Here is a 16123-nt window from a genome sequence, read left to right as displayed (position 1 = left end):
TCCATCTTATCTAGTCCCTGGTTTCAACTGTTACTTTTATATGGTAGACTCACAAATGTGTATTTCTTTTGAGTCTTGACTTCTTTCCTGAGCTCCAGAACCACATTTATAATTGCTTACTAGACAGTGTTACTTGGATATCCTGTTAGGATGCCAACCTGTCCTAACCCTCCACCCTGCCCACACACAATTATATTTCCTTCTGAACCTATTTTTTCTTCTGGTTTCCATATCCCTATGACTGAAATACTGTAATTCACAGACTTCCTAGTCATCTATTACTTGAAATCTCAGTCTTCTTTGAATACTCCTTTTCCCCCAACTTCCTATCCAATCAGATGCCAAGTCCTATCATTACAATTTCTTTCTCATCCTTTTCTTTTGCCATCACTTGAGTTGAGGCTGGTTCTATCTCTTGCCTGGACTCCTGCAATTCTCTTCTAAAATGGCCAGCCATCTCTAGTCTCATTCCCCTCCAGGTCAGCCTTCATACAGCTGTGTGATTAGTTTACATTATGTAAAAGTCTGATTTTAACCCTCTACAATCCAAAAACCTTCAATGGTTTCCCATTTACCTTGACATTCAAGTCACTCCATAATCTTGACACCAACCCTACCTTTGTAGAATTATCTCCTGGGAGGGAGGGAGGAAGGAAGGAAGGAAGGAAGGAAGGAAGGAAGGAAGGAAGGAAGGAAGGAAATACGCATTTGTTAAGTGCCTATTATGTGTTAGGCACTGTGCTAAGCTCTTCACAAACCTAATTTCATTTGATCCTCACAACAACCCTGGAAGGTAGGTGCCGTTATTATCCCTATTTTATAGATGGGGAAACTGAAGAAGACATAGATTAAGGGGCTTGCCCAGGGTCATATAGCTAATGAGTGTTTGAGGTGGGATTTAAACTCAGGTCTTCTGACTCCAGGCCCAGTGTTCTATCCACAGTGCTACCTAGTTGCCTATAATGTAAGAAATCATAGGTTAACTAGAGGTGGATATGAACGTAAGGATAGGCAAAAAAAAGACCACTCTCTCTCTGCCTAGCCATTGGGATTTTTCCTAACTGGGGGCTCAGAGCAATTGTGTCTGAATTCAGAACTTTTTTTTTAATCTAAATTAGATTCCCTAAAGTAAAAGAGGACTAAGTGAACCTTTGTGGCCATTATATTGTCCCCAGTGAAAATATAAAATGAGCTACTTATCACAATAGGGTGTTAAAATAATGTATATTTAAATTTTAAATGCATAAAACAAATAATGTATAAAGGGATAACTAAGAAACATATTGGCGCTCAATGATTAGCAAATGCTATTGGCACTCATAGGAAGAGGACGTAAGAGTGGTCTGAGGTAGTCAGAAAAGAACTCATGGAGGAAGCAGCTGGGTGGTACAGCAACTAGAACTCTGGGCATCAGGAAGACCTGAGGTCCACTCCTGCCTTTGTTTCACTTACTAGTTGCATGGCCCTGGGCAAGTCATTTAATCTCTTCCAACCTCAGTCTTCCTATCTGTAAAATGAGGATAATAAGAGCACCTACCTGCAAGAGTTGTTGTAATGTTCAGATGAGATAATATGTACAAGTCAATTTGCAAACCTTAAAGTGCCACATAAATGTTAGTTATAATTATAATAATATTATGATGAGAGACATAAAGGAAAGAAAGGGTTTAAGTGGGCAGAGAAGAATAGGGAAGATATTTCAGAAGCAAGGAGCACAAGAAGCAAAACCTGGAAGTTGTACCTTTGGGGTAAGGTAAATTGATCAGATTGACAGTAGCAGAAATCTTATTCAGAACATAGCAGGTGAGGCTGGACGTAGAGGGCCTTGAAAGCCAGTTTTAGAAGTCTTACTCTGGGCAGTGAGGAGCCTGTAGGGAATTTTGATCAGGGGAAAATGATCCAAGTGGTATTTGAGGAAGCTGTGGACACAGTGGATGAGAGAGGAAGGAAGGGAGGGGGAAGGGAAGGAAGAAGAGGGAGAAGCAATAGGCACGGAGACTACCTGGGAGGACAGAAGTGATAAGGGCTCAATCGATCAGTCTGTAAGCATTTACAGAGGTTCTATGCTAACTACTGGAGATACAAGGACTAAAATAAAGCAATTGCTGCTTTCAAGAAACTTACATTCTAGTGCATTGGTCCATATATAAGTTTCAGGAAGTCTGTGAACTTGGATGGAGGAAAAAAAGTTACATCTTTATTTTTATTAACCTCTAACTGATATTTGGTATTTTCTTTAATTATTTAAAAACATTCTGAGAAAAGGTTCATAGGCTTCACCAGACTGTCCATGACACACACAAAAGGGCTAAGAATCCTGTTCTGGCAGAAGTTATTAAAGTACGGAATAGGGGCAGCTAGGTGGCGCAGTGGATAGAGCTCTGGCCTTGGGGTCAGGAGGACCTGAGTTCAAATCCAGCCTCAGACACTTAACACTTACTAGCTATGTGACCCTTGGCAAGTCACTTAACCCCAACTGCCTCACCAAAAAAGCAAAAAAAAAAAAAAAAGTATGGAATAGAATGAAAACGGCCATTGGGAGACATACTGGGACTTCAATCAAGACTTCACAATTCGATATAGAAGTGAAGGAAGGAATCTAAAAGTGACTGCAAAATTTTTTTCTGTGTGAAGAAATCACTCTGTGCATGGAGCATATACCTTTGGCAAAAACAGTTGTAGCTTTAGGGATTTGGTGAAGCAATAAGTTTTTCCCTTCACATGGTCAAATATTTTTTTTCCACATTTCAATTTATTTATTTATTTTTAGTTTTCAACATTCACTTCCACAGGATTTTGAGTTCCAGATTTTCTCCCCGTCTCTCTTCTCCCCCCACCCTATGACCGAGTGCATTCTGATTACCCCTTTCCCCAATCTGCTTTCCCTTCTATCACCCCTCCTACCCCCTTCCCCTTCTATTTTCCTGTAGGGTAAGACAGATTTCTATATCCCATTGCCTGTGTATCTTATTTCCCAGTTGCATGTGAAAACAATTTTTAGCACTTTTTTTTAAAACTTTGAGTTCCAAATTCTCTCTCTTCCTCCCTCCCCACCTACCCTAATTGAGAGGGCAAGCAATCTAATATAGGTTATACACGTATAATCATGCAAAACACTTCCATAATAGTCATGTTGTGAAAGACTAACTATATTTTCCTCCATCCTATCCTACCCACCCCCCCAACTCTTTATTCTATTCTCTTCTTTGACCCTGTCCCTCCTCAAAAGTGTTTGCTCCTGATTACCCCCTCTCCCAATCTGCCCTCCCTTCTATTACACCCCACCTCCCTTCTATTACCCCTCCTCTCCAAATGTATTTTTAAAAAGCATTTACTAAGCATTTGCTTACTAGTTGCCCAGCACTCTGCTTAACACTGGGGATATGGATTTTTTTTTAACTAGTCTTTGCTGTCAAGGAGCTTACATTTCTAACAAGACAACATATCCAGGAGAGTGGTACCTAGAGGGGTGGTATTTGTTCTGAGGAAGTGGAGGGAGAAGGTCCACACTCGGTAGCAGGTAGGTGACCTAAGATGGATGACTGAATAGGAAGTGAAGATGAAGCATAGGCTGATGTCTAGAACCAGCCAATAGTTGGCTAAATGGGCTAGTTTGCACACGCTCAATTACCAATCAACTCTGGGTTGGGTCCTCGGGTATTGCTTCAAAGAGGAGTAGATGAACTTCTTCAGTTACTGGGGCCCGGAATATAGAAGGTCTGGTGAGAAGATCTAGGTATTAGCTAGTATGGAGGGTACAGTCTAAATGAATAAGAGCAGGTCAGGCGTGGCAAACAAATATGGAGTGAGATGGCCTGGGTCAAATAATCAGAGGAGGGATCTGGACTCTGACTACTTTCCATATCAGACAAAGACTTACCTAAATACTGAGAGAGCAATCAGGGGCTTCTATGAGCCTTGAGCTAGAGTTTGGGGCTGAGGAGGTTGAAGCATGAAATGACCTACTGTATCTCCCAAACCAAGTAGAGACAACCCCAGGATGTCACTGGAGCAAACTCTAAATCCATCCCCTAGATTGAGGATTAGCAATGGATTCTCTTGTGTAAAACTGGTCCAGATCAACCAAATCAGGGGTGGGGAACCTGCGGCCTCCAGGCCACAACTCAAGGCTGCAGGTTCCCCACCCCTGAACCAAATTGACATTCCTCTCATCCCCTGCTTTACCTTGAAGTAGATGTGTTCTTTGGTCCAGAGATTCCTCACTGTGGCTTTGAGTATAAGGACTACCTTAGAGTTTCTAAAGCCACTCGGTTGAGGATGGTCCTGATTAAGAGATGGTACCTAGGAGCATGGTCTTTTCTCTGCATATTCTAACCTTCCCCTAGTCCTAGGTGGGGAGGGGAGCATATATCTGCAATTCCTTTGCCTACCTATGAACTGATAACTTCAAAAAGTATCTCTCTGATTCCTACTTAATAATGAGAGCTCATATTTATCTATGACTTTAAGATTTACAAATCAATCAATAAACATTTATGGTACTATGTGCCAGGCTCTGCTAAGTGCTGAGGATACAGAAAAGGAATACAAAGGAATACAAAGTGCTTTTGTTGTAGTTCAGTTGGGGTCCTACTTTTCTTGACCCCATGGACCACAGCAAGCCAATATTGCCCATGGGGTTTTCTTGGCAAAGATACTGGAGGGGTTTGCCATTTCCTTCTCAAACAGAGGTTAGTGACTTGCCCAGGGTCACACATCTAGTAAGTGTCTGAGGCTGCATTTGAACTCGTCTTCCTGACTCCAGGCCCAGTGCTCAGTCTACTACCCTACCCAGCTGTCTCAACGAGGGCTTTACATACAGTAATTCTTTTGACCTTCACAACAACCCTGGGATATGGGAACTGTTTTACCACCAGTGACGGTGACTCAGTGACTAGGGGAAGTGGGGGAGGGAAGGTGTTAAGATACTGGCCTAGGGCCACAGCTTTAGAAAGTGATTTCAGCAGAATTCAAACCTAGGATTTTACTGACTCTGGAGTCACAACTCCACACTGCTTCTCTGTCATACAGTGTGTTTGGGAATATGTTTTACTTTAAGTAAATTGTTCTTAAGCTTTTGTGGGTTCATCTGATCTCAAGAGCCTGGGAGAAGGCACTATAGGCTACTTGGCACAGCAGCTTATCAACAAGTTATGTGATTAACAGGATTTTCCTCATGGAGCAAATACAGAGGGAATTTCTATAGGATCCTAGCCATTTGTGCCTGGTGTTTTGTTACCTCCTCTGATCTTGGAAAAGGCTTTGCTAAGGGCACTTGATTTCCTGTTGCTCAGGAGCTAGGCTGGGCTATCCGCCAAAATAGTCAAAAGAATACAAGGAATCGGCCAAAATAGTCAAAAGAATACAAGGAGTAAGTGAGTTTACATGGACAACTCAGTTGCCTTGCTCCTTGAATTCCTTGTTGAAGCTCCCCTTTCTACCCTCTCCCCCTTGGTACTATCCTATAGAAGACAACATTCAGATCTCTAAAGAATTCTGAAATCCCACGTTTGGCTGCTAAGCCTCAGTTGGTAGCCACAAGCTCTTGCCAGCTGACAATACCCAGTCTTTTGCATGAGTTTGGGCATATAAATGGATGGAGGGAAGGATTTTTCATGATGCTTCAGCATCTGAGGGTGAGTGAAAAAAGATTATTTGTTGGATAACAGGGTATAGAAAGCCTGAGACCACCTTCGATTAAAACACTAGCTTTGCAAAGGAGGTAACCGAGAGTTCCTCTTGAGGAGAACAGAGAAAATGGTATAAATCATCTTTACATCTAAGGGGCTATTGGGTTTTGAAAAAAATTTTTTTTTGATTGCAAAGCTGAATTCTAACTTGTAGGTTTGGCACTTTGAATCCTCTCTCTTCTGTTTTAAATGGATCAGTTCGGTAGCCCCGGCTTCTGGACTCCTCTTTTGCCAACTTAACTTCAAGGACTGCTAGTGCTATTCTGTCTGGGAGATCCTGGGTGGAACCCAGCTGCTACAAGGAGACGGAACAGAAAGCAAATTCAATTTATCCTTAAGCATTAACTCCTATTCTGAGCAGAGCATTGTGCTAAAGTGATTGTGTTATCACTAGGAGAGATTAAAAAAAAAAAGTTTAGCTAAAACGTAGCTCCCATTCTCCTAGAGTTTAGTCTAGTATGAGAATAATACAAACAAAACAACTGTAATATATCACATACATAGTAAGTGCATTAAAGAGATGTAAAACATGGTGGGCAGTGAGGTGGTACAGTGGATAGAGGGCTGGGCCTGCGGTTAGGAAGGCTCATCAATGTGAGTTCAAATTCAACTTCAGACACTTACTAGCTGTGTGACCCTAGGCAAGTTGCTTAACCCTGTTTGCCTCAGTTTCCTCATCTGTAAAATGAACTGGAGAAGGAAATGGCAAACTATATCTCTATATCTCTTCCAAGAAAACCCCAAATGGAGTAGCATAAAGTTGGAAATGATTGAAAAACAACTTAATAACAAAAAATAAGGTGGAAAGTCATTATCAACATAGGGATAGGGGAAGGTGGAGAGAAAGTGAAGGATTCAAGGACAAGTACACTAGATTGAGAATCAGGAGACTCAATTTCTTGACTGGGCTTTGGTACCAACCTACCATGTGACCTTGGGCTAGAATTTAGACTTAACCTTTCTGTTCCTGTTGGGTTCAATGAGATATGCTCAAGTACTTTCCAGGTAGAAAAATCTCTGAATTAGGCTATCGTGGTTTAGTAGGAAAACAATGGATACTTAGGGTGAAATTAGAAAAGCTTGAAGGAGGGAGTTAGGGAAGGGGTTGTCATTTTAAAGAAACCAACTTCTAATTTTTATTTTTAGTTAATACAGGCACTTTTAATGATACTATACTAGACTTAATACCTTTGGAATTAAAACCATAGAATAGAATGGTGGGACAAGTAAAGACAATATCAGGATTGTCTCTTACCAATTCTGATTAATGTAGTAGCTTAGGAGCTAAGAATAATGTCTGCCTAGATCTAATTATTTAGATTGGGAGGGTTCTTAGCTTGGGGTCCGTGAATTTATTATTTTAATATTTTATTAACTGTATTTCAGCTTATATGGTTTCTTCCGTAAGCTTCTGTATTTGATTTTATGCATTTAAAAGCATTATTCTGAGAAGGGGTCCACAGACTTCACCATACTGCCAAAGAGGTTGATGACACACAAAAAGTTAAGAACTCTTTAATTTAGATCTTTGTAATTGAGGGAGCAAGGAAAGAGAGGAAAATGTAGAACTGTGAGAGCAGAAGAGGGTGTATAAATTTGGTTCCACCGCATTTCTAGCACTAAAAGAGCCCTCTTTCTACCTACTTAACTGGCCCCCATGTGTACTTTGGGTTACTAAGTCATCGTGCACATTTGTTGACAGAACCAGGACTCAGGTTTCTCATTTACTTGTTTCGATCTAATGGTCAACTTATTCAAGTATACTTCCTGAATAAGTTGATCTCTTGCTGGCACTTTCATTTTGTGGGTTGAAAGTCAATTTAAGATCTAGGTCACGCTTGCATTGCATGTAATTTATTTTTCTTCCAGAAATGATCCTCCACTCCAAGATTCAGTGCTGGCCTCTTTTCTCATTCTTTGACCAAGCAGGCTGCTGAACTTCCTGTGGGGATGCCCAGAAATCATCTGACATCAGATTGTTTAGAAATGGACTCTGACATGTCACCCAGCTACAGGCACAGTGACTTGAGCAGAGATGGGAGTCTGGACAGCAGAAGAAGCAGTTCTCGGTCCAGAAGTTTTACCTTGGTGAGTGATGGCAATACCTAATACTTGTACGTATGTGTGTGCATGTGGGTGTAAATCCTCTCTAACAAAATTTTTAAAAAATTAAAATCTATGTGGTTGGGTTTTCTTGTGGAACCTTTCTACCTTACAGGGCCTACCCTTAGGGCAAGGGTGGAGCAGAAAAGGGGATGGTATGTGAGTTCCCTCCTGCCTCCTTGGGTCATTGGACAGGGTCAGCATGTGACATGCTGCTGAGAACAATGCTACTGCCCATCTACTCACAGCTCATAGCACCCAGAGAAGACATGACATTCTCTTGAAAAAGTCCTAACTTCTATTTTAAGACCTGGGCTATAAAAGAAAAAAAACAAACAAAAAAAAACCACAAAAAGGCAGAAGTCTTTGCTTTCTCAGCTATAGTTGGTAAAAAAAGATACCAAACATTGAGTTTATTATTAGGCGTTAAAATTCTTTTGCCTCTTAAACATAATTTAGCTAAATGTGAATTCATATTTAAATATGTTTCAAACAAGGCTAAACTTATGAGGTATCACAGGTATGTACACTTGAGGACAAACACATGAATTCCCTATGCTTCAATCTGCTACTGGCTTGTCTCCTTACAAGTTTTTTTCTCCCTGCCTTCAAAGATAGTCTAATAGGTATGTTTTGGAGTATTCCTGTAAATTTCCCAAAATTATAAAAACATTCTCTCCCAACTATCTCAGCCTCCACTCTAGAGGAAACCAGGTAAAACTCCTTTCCCATGGATTAGTTTACCTTCTCTCAACCTCAAACCACAAATTATAGGCTTCGTCAAAACTCAGCAATGGTCATGTAATTTATTAGTAGTATCACGTAATACAGTTAATACAATGCTGGGGTTCACAGCCAGAGTCACCTCTGTGCTTTAGGAGAACAGGGCTAAAAAGAGTTAACTGATTGGCCTTCATTGTCATCAGCTGTCACATCTACTGGTTTAATCTGGTCTCTGTTCCAGTCTACACCTGCCACATACTTGTCTTCTCTCCTTTAGCTCTCTGGTCCCAATGATAGTCTCATTTTCACCCCTCTGCCTTTCCTATCTGATACACTAAAGTTTAGGTGAGAGAAGTCCTTTATCAAGGTCACTGGCACCCCCAAACAAATTGAGGTTTCCTCAGAATGGATATTAACAGAGAAGTCTGAGGATTCTCTCACCCCCAGACAAAGCCCCTGTGATCCCTGGAAGATCATCCATGTTCTCTCTGATCCTAGATCTTAGCAACCCAGGGTTACACTAAAAACACTGAGATAGATAATCACTCCTTTTTGCAAACAAGGCCTACCCCCTTAAATCAAACAGAGACTTCATTAACTAGCTTTTGAAACTTTGCAAAAGTAAATTTTAGTTTTAGAAATGTGGCTTATCTTCCTCCAAATTCTTTCAATGCTTTGTGTGTATCTCTTACTGCATTTGCATAGAATATAAATGTCTTTTCTCCCGCAAGTCAAAAAACTTTAGGAGAGCAGCAAACATGTACCTATGCAGAAACTAGCACATAGTAGACATTTAGTAGTTGTTGAGCTGAATTTTCTCTTTTTAATGGTTGTTGAATTGAATTTTGCTCTTCTTGGAAGGATAAGGTTCTACATTCAGAATATTAGCCCCACAGTGTCACTAGATCTCTGAAGTTCACCCTAACTCCATCTTCTTATTTGTACTCTAGCGGGAGTTCCAATTCCGTCTTTCCAGGAATTCTGAGACTGGGGGATTTAACCTGTTATACTACATAACAGATACTTGTGTATAAGAAGTCTAAAGTACCTACTGAGAGGAAATTTCAGTGTCTCAAGTCTTCTTAGAAACATAAAGCCACTGGAGATTTTCAATAGGACTACTACATTATGGTAGAACTCTATTTCTATGTTTCCTTTTTAGCACTATTTCACCAAGAGAAAAAAAAAAGAATATTTGTTGATTCACTAGAAGAGAGAAGGTTAAGATGAGCTGATAAAATCAGTATCTGTAGAAATGAATTTCCTGGAATGCCTTAGAATGAATGATTTAGGGGCAGCTAAATGGTATAGTGGATAGAGCAGTCAAGAGGACCTGAGTTCAAATCTGGACTCAAACACTTACTAGCTATATTACCCTGTGCAAGTCACTTAAGCCCAATTGCCTCCCCCCCACCAAAAAAAATAAGAAAGAAAGAATGATTGGAATTGGCTATATATTAGTTTCTAGGATACCATAAAGAATCTCTTGAAGATAGAAACTAGAGAAAATCAACTTGAATCCCCCCCCACACACACACACATTTCTTATCTAGATTTGAAAAACAAATCAGAATGAAAGTATGCAAAATTAAAAACTTCTCCTTTTATCAACAAGACCCTCAACACAATGTGAAAGGCACAGACATTTTAAATTTAGGTGAAGATGATCGAGCATGCCTTAAGTCTTTAATTTAGCATAGTGACCCTCAAAACTGTTGCAGATTAATTTCGTGAGAGACAGCATGGTGTAGTGGATGGAGAGCTCACCTCACAGTCAGGAAAATCTGGGTTCAAGTCCTGCCTTGGATATATACTGGCTGTGTGACCCTGGGCAAGTCCTCTGGCCTTTTAGTCCTGTTGGCCAGTGGGGTCAAACTCAAAGAAAGAGGAAAGCAACTAAATGGTGCCTACGGAATCCCAAAGGCCACATATTGACTTAGAAAATCACAAATGAACACTGTCTATGTTTTATTGTATTTTCATTATTTTTGTTATCTCTTTCCCAATGACATTTTAATCTAGTTCAGGCTCCACTTGGGAGCGTGGCTGCCATGTTTGACCCCTTTGCTCCAGGCAGCTCTCTAACCAAGATTTTCCTTGGTAGAAGGAGTTTCTGCGCCTGGAAGTTCCTGACAACAATGAAATCACTGATCTAGTCCCTATCCTTATCCCTAAAGAACAGTACCAAACCAACAAAGATAATTAAATTTTTAAAAAATACATTAAGTGTGGTTATGTGCTAAACTCTAGGGGAGACAGAGTTTAGATAAGAGGATTATAATCTCCAAAAACTATTGGCAGATATGTTGGAGGTATAATTCTGACATCCTGTTGGGAAAAAAGTAATAAAGACATCCTTCTGAATTATGTCTGTGAGCAGAGGCATAAAAGACTTCCTATGATATGCCCAATATTGTGTTAATAGATGATATAAATGTTATATGTGTTCCTGCCCTCAAGGAAATCATAGAATTTTTGTTGTTGCTCAGTCATTTTCAGGCATGTCCGACTCCTTGTGACCCCATTTGGGGTTTTCTTGGTGAAGATACTGAAGTGGTTTGCCATTTCCTTCTCCGGCTCATTTTACAGATGAGAAAACTAGGGCAAACAGGGTTAAATGACTTGCCCAGGGTCACACAACTAGTAAGTGTCTGAGGCCAGCTTGGAACTCAGAAAGATGAGTCTTCCTGACTTGGGGCCCAGCACTCTATCCTCTATGCCACCTAGCTGCCACTGAAAAATTCCACCAAAATACAAAGCAAAGTCAGACATCCTGAGACTTGATCAGCGGTCCAAGTCTTAAATGCCACAGAAGTTCAGAGAAGATAAAGGAAGAGGGTTGTATAATAGAGCACTTGACCAGGTAGCAAAAAACCTGGCTTCTGGTTCTAACCCTGCCATTAACTTCCTGTGTAGTCCTGGGCAAATTTGCTTAATTCCTTGGGACTTCTTTTTCTCATCTTTAGTCTGAGGGCTTGGCATTGGATAAACTCCAGATCCCTTTCTATCTTATGGGCTGGAATGATATGGGAAACCTTCACTGAGTAGGTGAACTCCAAGCTGCCTTTCTCAGGGATACACAGGCTATCTAGAGACAGAGAGGCACAGATGAGGCGTTTAGGTAGGGGCATCAACAGAAGCTAGTCTGTAGGAGCCAAAGGGCTTGTGGCCCAGTCAGGGAAGAGTGTCTGCGTCAGGGAGGGAGTGGTCAAAAAGAACACTTGAAGGATAAATTGGGGAAGAATTGTAAATAATAGATTTAGAAGTTTGGACTTTATCCTCTTGGTCTTGGGATAGGAAACACTGAAAGTCTGGGAGTGACTGGAAGCAGTTTCATGAAAAAAAAAAAAAAACTATTTCTACTTTATTGGCAAATCTTGGTTTAGTGACCCTAGGGATTACTTACTGATAGAAGCGTTTTTGACCTTGCCTGTTGGAAAGTAAGTACTTCTTCTAATTTTGGTCCTACAGAAGAGATGATGAAACATCATCTTCTCTTTTTAGGATAGAGGTTGGAATACTATGGAAGCAGTACTGTTTACACCGTCAGATAGTTTTGTGATTCTGTTTTGCTTAATTGTTTCTCTTTATTACAGGAGAGGGCTTAATAAGGAGTATAATTAATATAACAATGATTAATGGGGAAATGATTAATATAAAAAAATCACCAACAAAACTTTTTTTTAATTAAAGAAGTAAATTATTTTGACTCCATGGACTGATAGGGGCCTCTAGAAATATTGACTATATTTCTCCTGGTCACTGCTGAACTTAAGAATCTATACTCACTCTTCCCTGCTCTTTGACAACCCACTATGTCCTCAATCCCTTATAATCTGACTTTTGTATGAGCTACTCTTTTCAAAGTCACTGGTAACTTTTAGTGGTGAAATCCAAGGTGTTTTGTTTTTTTTTCTTAGCCTTCTCTTTTCTCTTCAGAGTCTATTCCTTGGTGATATCACCATTATTAGTTAGTCAACAAGCATTCGGTGAGTGCTTATTATGGGCCAAACACTGTACTAAGTGCTGGTGATTCAAAGAAAGGCTAGGACATGATCCCTGCCCTAAAAGTAAACACATTCTAATGTGTGAAAAAACATGCCAATGACTGTGTGTATATGATGTGTATAGTGTAAATGGGAAGTCATCTCAGCGGGAAGATGCTAGCAGTGGACAGAGCTAGGAAAAGCCTCTTGTACAAGGTGGGATTTGAGAAATCTTGGAGGAATCCACAAGGTGGAGGTGAAGAGGGACAGCATTTCAGGAACGCGTGACATTCATTGAAAAGTCACAGAGTTGGAAGATGGGGGTCACTTATTCAAGGAACAGCAAGGAGTCTAGTATATTGAGGACAGTAAAGTGTAAGAAGACTAGATGGGTAGGTAGTGAAGGGTTTTAAGTTGGGAAGGGCTTTAAGAATCTACCTAAGGATTTTGAATTGAATGCTAGGAGAATTAGGGAACCATTGGAATTTATTGAATAGGGAGGTGACATGATCAGACCTGCACTTTAGTAAGATCACTTTGACAACTGAATGGACTAGACTAAAGAGAGATAAAGCAAAGATATTAACTAAAAGGCTACTTCAGTAGTCCAGGTGAGATGTGTTAAGGGCCTGCTGCCCTAGTCTGGTGGCTTTATGAGGGGAAAGAAGGGGAACCTACTTGAGAGCTGTGAAGGTAGAAATGAAAAGACTTGGAAACATTGGATATTTGTAGTGAGTGCTAATAAAGACTTAAGGATGACACAAGCTATGAGCTTAGGTGACTGGAAAGGTGATGGTATCATGGACAGTAATCAGGAAACTGAGAGAAAGGGAGAGTTTGGGTTCTGTTTTGTACAGGTTGAGTTTGAGATGTATGTAGGACATTCAATTTAAGTGTATAATAGTAAGTTATAAGAGACTGAGAGTCAAGAGAGAGGTTAGGGCTGGATAAGTAGATTTGAGAATCATCTGCATGGAGATAATTAAGTTTAAAGCAAGCATTCAAGGTAATGATATTTTTGGAGGTTATCTGTTTATTGCTGCTGTTCATAAGGTAATGGGTACTTGTATAACTAAATAATCTGATAAAGATAATAGAGTTTGACTTAAAATTTTGAAATTACTGCTTTTCTGCCAAAGGACTCAAATGCACTTCAAAAATATCTCTTACTGTGGTAGAAGCAATATCTTAACCCCTCCCCCATGCAGGTTAGGCTAATTTTTCCTTAAAAGGTATCAAGGTGTTGTATAAAAGAAGTTAGTGCTGCCCCTGGTAAGGGTGAAAGAGGTCCTAGTGGCCTTACCAACATATATACAGCTAAGTTGTTGCCACATACTCTGTGGCATTGGACCATGTTTTTAGATAGGGTAAGGTAATGAACTATGCAGTGCCAATCTGTCTGACTCAAGATGAGAGGGGATGGGAATGAGAGGAGAGGCCACTGGGCAAGGATGCAACCTGCAGCTAGCTCAGGGACGTAAGAAGAAAGGAATTTCTAGCATGTTGCTTTAATGCCTCTCAGACTCAGTTCACTGGAAGATCAAGAGCTGTTTTAACTACACGCTACGCAAGTGTGAAAAGTGGGACTGTCCTGAGCATTCTCTGCAGAGTGGCGGCATGGGAGAGCTCAAGAGGAGGCCAACCTGAGGAAAGGCTGTTTGGAGATGTCTAAGAATTTGGCATTGGGTCAATTGGTGATCAAGATGGGATAATTTTTTCCCTCCTCCACTCTGACTACTGACCTCTCTGGCTTCCTTTAAGTCCCAGCTAAAATCTTACCTTCTACAGGACACCTTCTTCAATCCTTCCTAACTCTAGTGCTTTCCCTCATTTAATTACTTTCTATTTATCCTGCATGTAGTTTGCTTTGTTTCTGTTTACATTTTGTCTCTCCCATTTGATTGTAAAGTCTTTGATGATAGAGACTGTCATCCCTTTTTTTAAAAATCCCCAGGGCTTAGCACAGTGCCTGGCAAAATAGCAGGCACTTAATAAATGGTGACCTATTAGTTAATAGATACTAAATCTCTAGCTTTTGAGCTTAAGTGCCTCATTGTATCTCTAATATTCCTGTCTAACATTTGGTGTGACCATCCTCAACCCTAACCCCTCTCCCTGTTCCTGTATCTGTCTGTGCTCTGGGTGGCATCTACCTCCTTCAACCGAGAGGCTCAGTTGCCAGGTACATGCTATGAATGGAAGAATGGTTGGTCTTAGTGGTTGTCAAATGTTTCTTTTTGCTTTAATTCTGCCTTAAATGGTTTTTATTGAACAAATGGATGCTTTTTGCCCCGGTTGGTGATGAATGTACAGCTGCACATATCATCTGATTCTTTTTTCAACCACATTAATTTGCAACCTCCTTTATGTACCTCAAAATACTCCTTTGAATAAAATCTTTATGAATCTTAAGGAAAAATGGGATTGAGACATTCCTTAAAACAAAGAACTAACTGGTGGATCTCTATGGGTAATTCAGGCAAAGGAGCTTGGCTTAGCTCAATCAACCTGAGGTATCCTCAGTGCTTATCCTTGCTGATTATCCTTCTCTTGCTATGGATAAGCCCAGAACATTTAACTTTATAATAGCGGCTCTCAAACTTTTTAGTTTCGGGACCCTTTTACATTCTTAAAAATTATTGAGGACACTACCCTCGCCAAAGAGCTTTTCTTTGTATAAGTTATATCCATCAGTATTTACCGTATTAAAATTTAAAGCATCTTAGTATAAATTTGAAAATAGTTTTGAACTTGTAGACCCCCTGAAAAGGTCTTGGGAACAAATCCCTGGATTACATTTTGAAAATTACTGTTTTACAACATCTACATGAAGGAACAGAATAAGGTAGCAGATGTTATCTAAATCTAAAGAGGCAGAAACTGAGGTATTAAAGTACAACATGATTTGTTCCAAGCTCACTCAAAAGGTCATTGTAAAAGGCAAGAAGAGAATGGACCCACCTATTGCCACCTAATAGCTCAGTGAGCTGATGAACAGACCAAGCTCTGTTATCAATGATGTTATTTTTATATTTTATCCACAGTGTGGTCTTTACTATCACCTTACATTCAGCAGTAAAATCTGAGAATCATAAAGTCGGAAACAGCTTTGTCGTATCCCTCTGAGCTCAAAACTTACAGTTGTCAGGTCAGCTTGGTAGGCCCTTCCACACACCTTGGAAAAATATCTCACAATCCACGATACCACCTACTCTCTTTTATTTTACTTTTGGCAAATTTTTTATTCATTTCCAACTTAAATACAAAATGAGAAAAAAAAAAGAAAATTTCCATGTACACAGAAAAACATAAGAGAAGATTCAATATAAAACAATTTCCATTTCAAGAAAATCTATATAATAAATACTATACACTGTTTTCAAAGCTACCCTGCTTTTCTTTGCTTCCTTATAGGTTTTCTTTTGTTGTCAACTGTGCACTTTTTACCTTTATTTTTCCCCCTCCCTCCCCCACCCCCTCTCCCTTAAGAAAGCTACAATTAAATGCATACAACACATATACATAGATATCTATAAACATATACCTATATACACACATATACACTCATAAACATGTGTATATATATATATATATATATATATATATATATATATATATATA

At 39.8% G+C, this 16123-nt stretch overlaps 1 protein-coding gene and 1 non-coding gene across 2 annotated transcripts in view; both read left to right on the top strand.

Moving 5' to 3' along the window:
- PROSER2 (proline and serine rich 2) overlaps nt 1–16123 on the top strand; it is a 71392-nt gene that overhangs the window by 21620 nt on the left and 33649 nt on the right. The window contains exon 2 of the mRNA XM_027838635.1: nt 7560–7778. Within this exon, the coding sequence (XP_027694436.1) occupies nt 7641–7778 (138 nt within the window). The 5' untranslated portion in view covers nt 7560–7640. The remainder of the gene's footprint in view (nt 1–7559; nt 7779–16123) is intronic.
- On the top strand, nt 13743–13864 carry LOC114025488. Its single transcript, XR_003567034.1, has one exon. It is a non-coding gene; the product is annotated as a U6atac minor spliceosomal RNA (small nuclear RNA).

Source organism: Vombatus ursinus, unplaced genomic scaffold, assembly GCF_900497805.2.
Source record: "Vombatus ursinus unplaced genomic scaffold, bare-nosed wombat genome assembly UNPS02014830.1, whole genome shotgun sequence".
NCBI classification, from domain to species: domain Eukaryota; kingdom Metazoa; phylum Chordata; class Mammalia; order Diprotodontia; family Vombatidae; genus Vombatus; species Vombatus ursinus.
The sequence above is the reverse complement of the archived record's forward strand: the minus strand, read 5'-3'. Positions and strand labels throughout refer to the sequence as shown.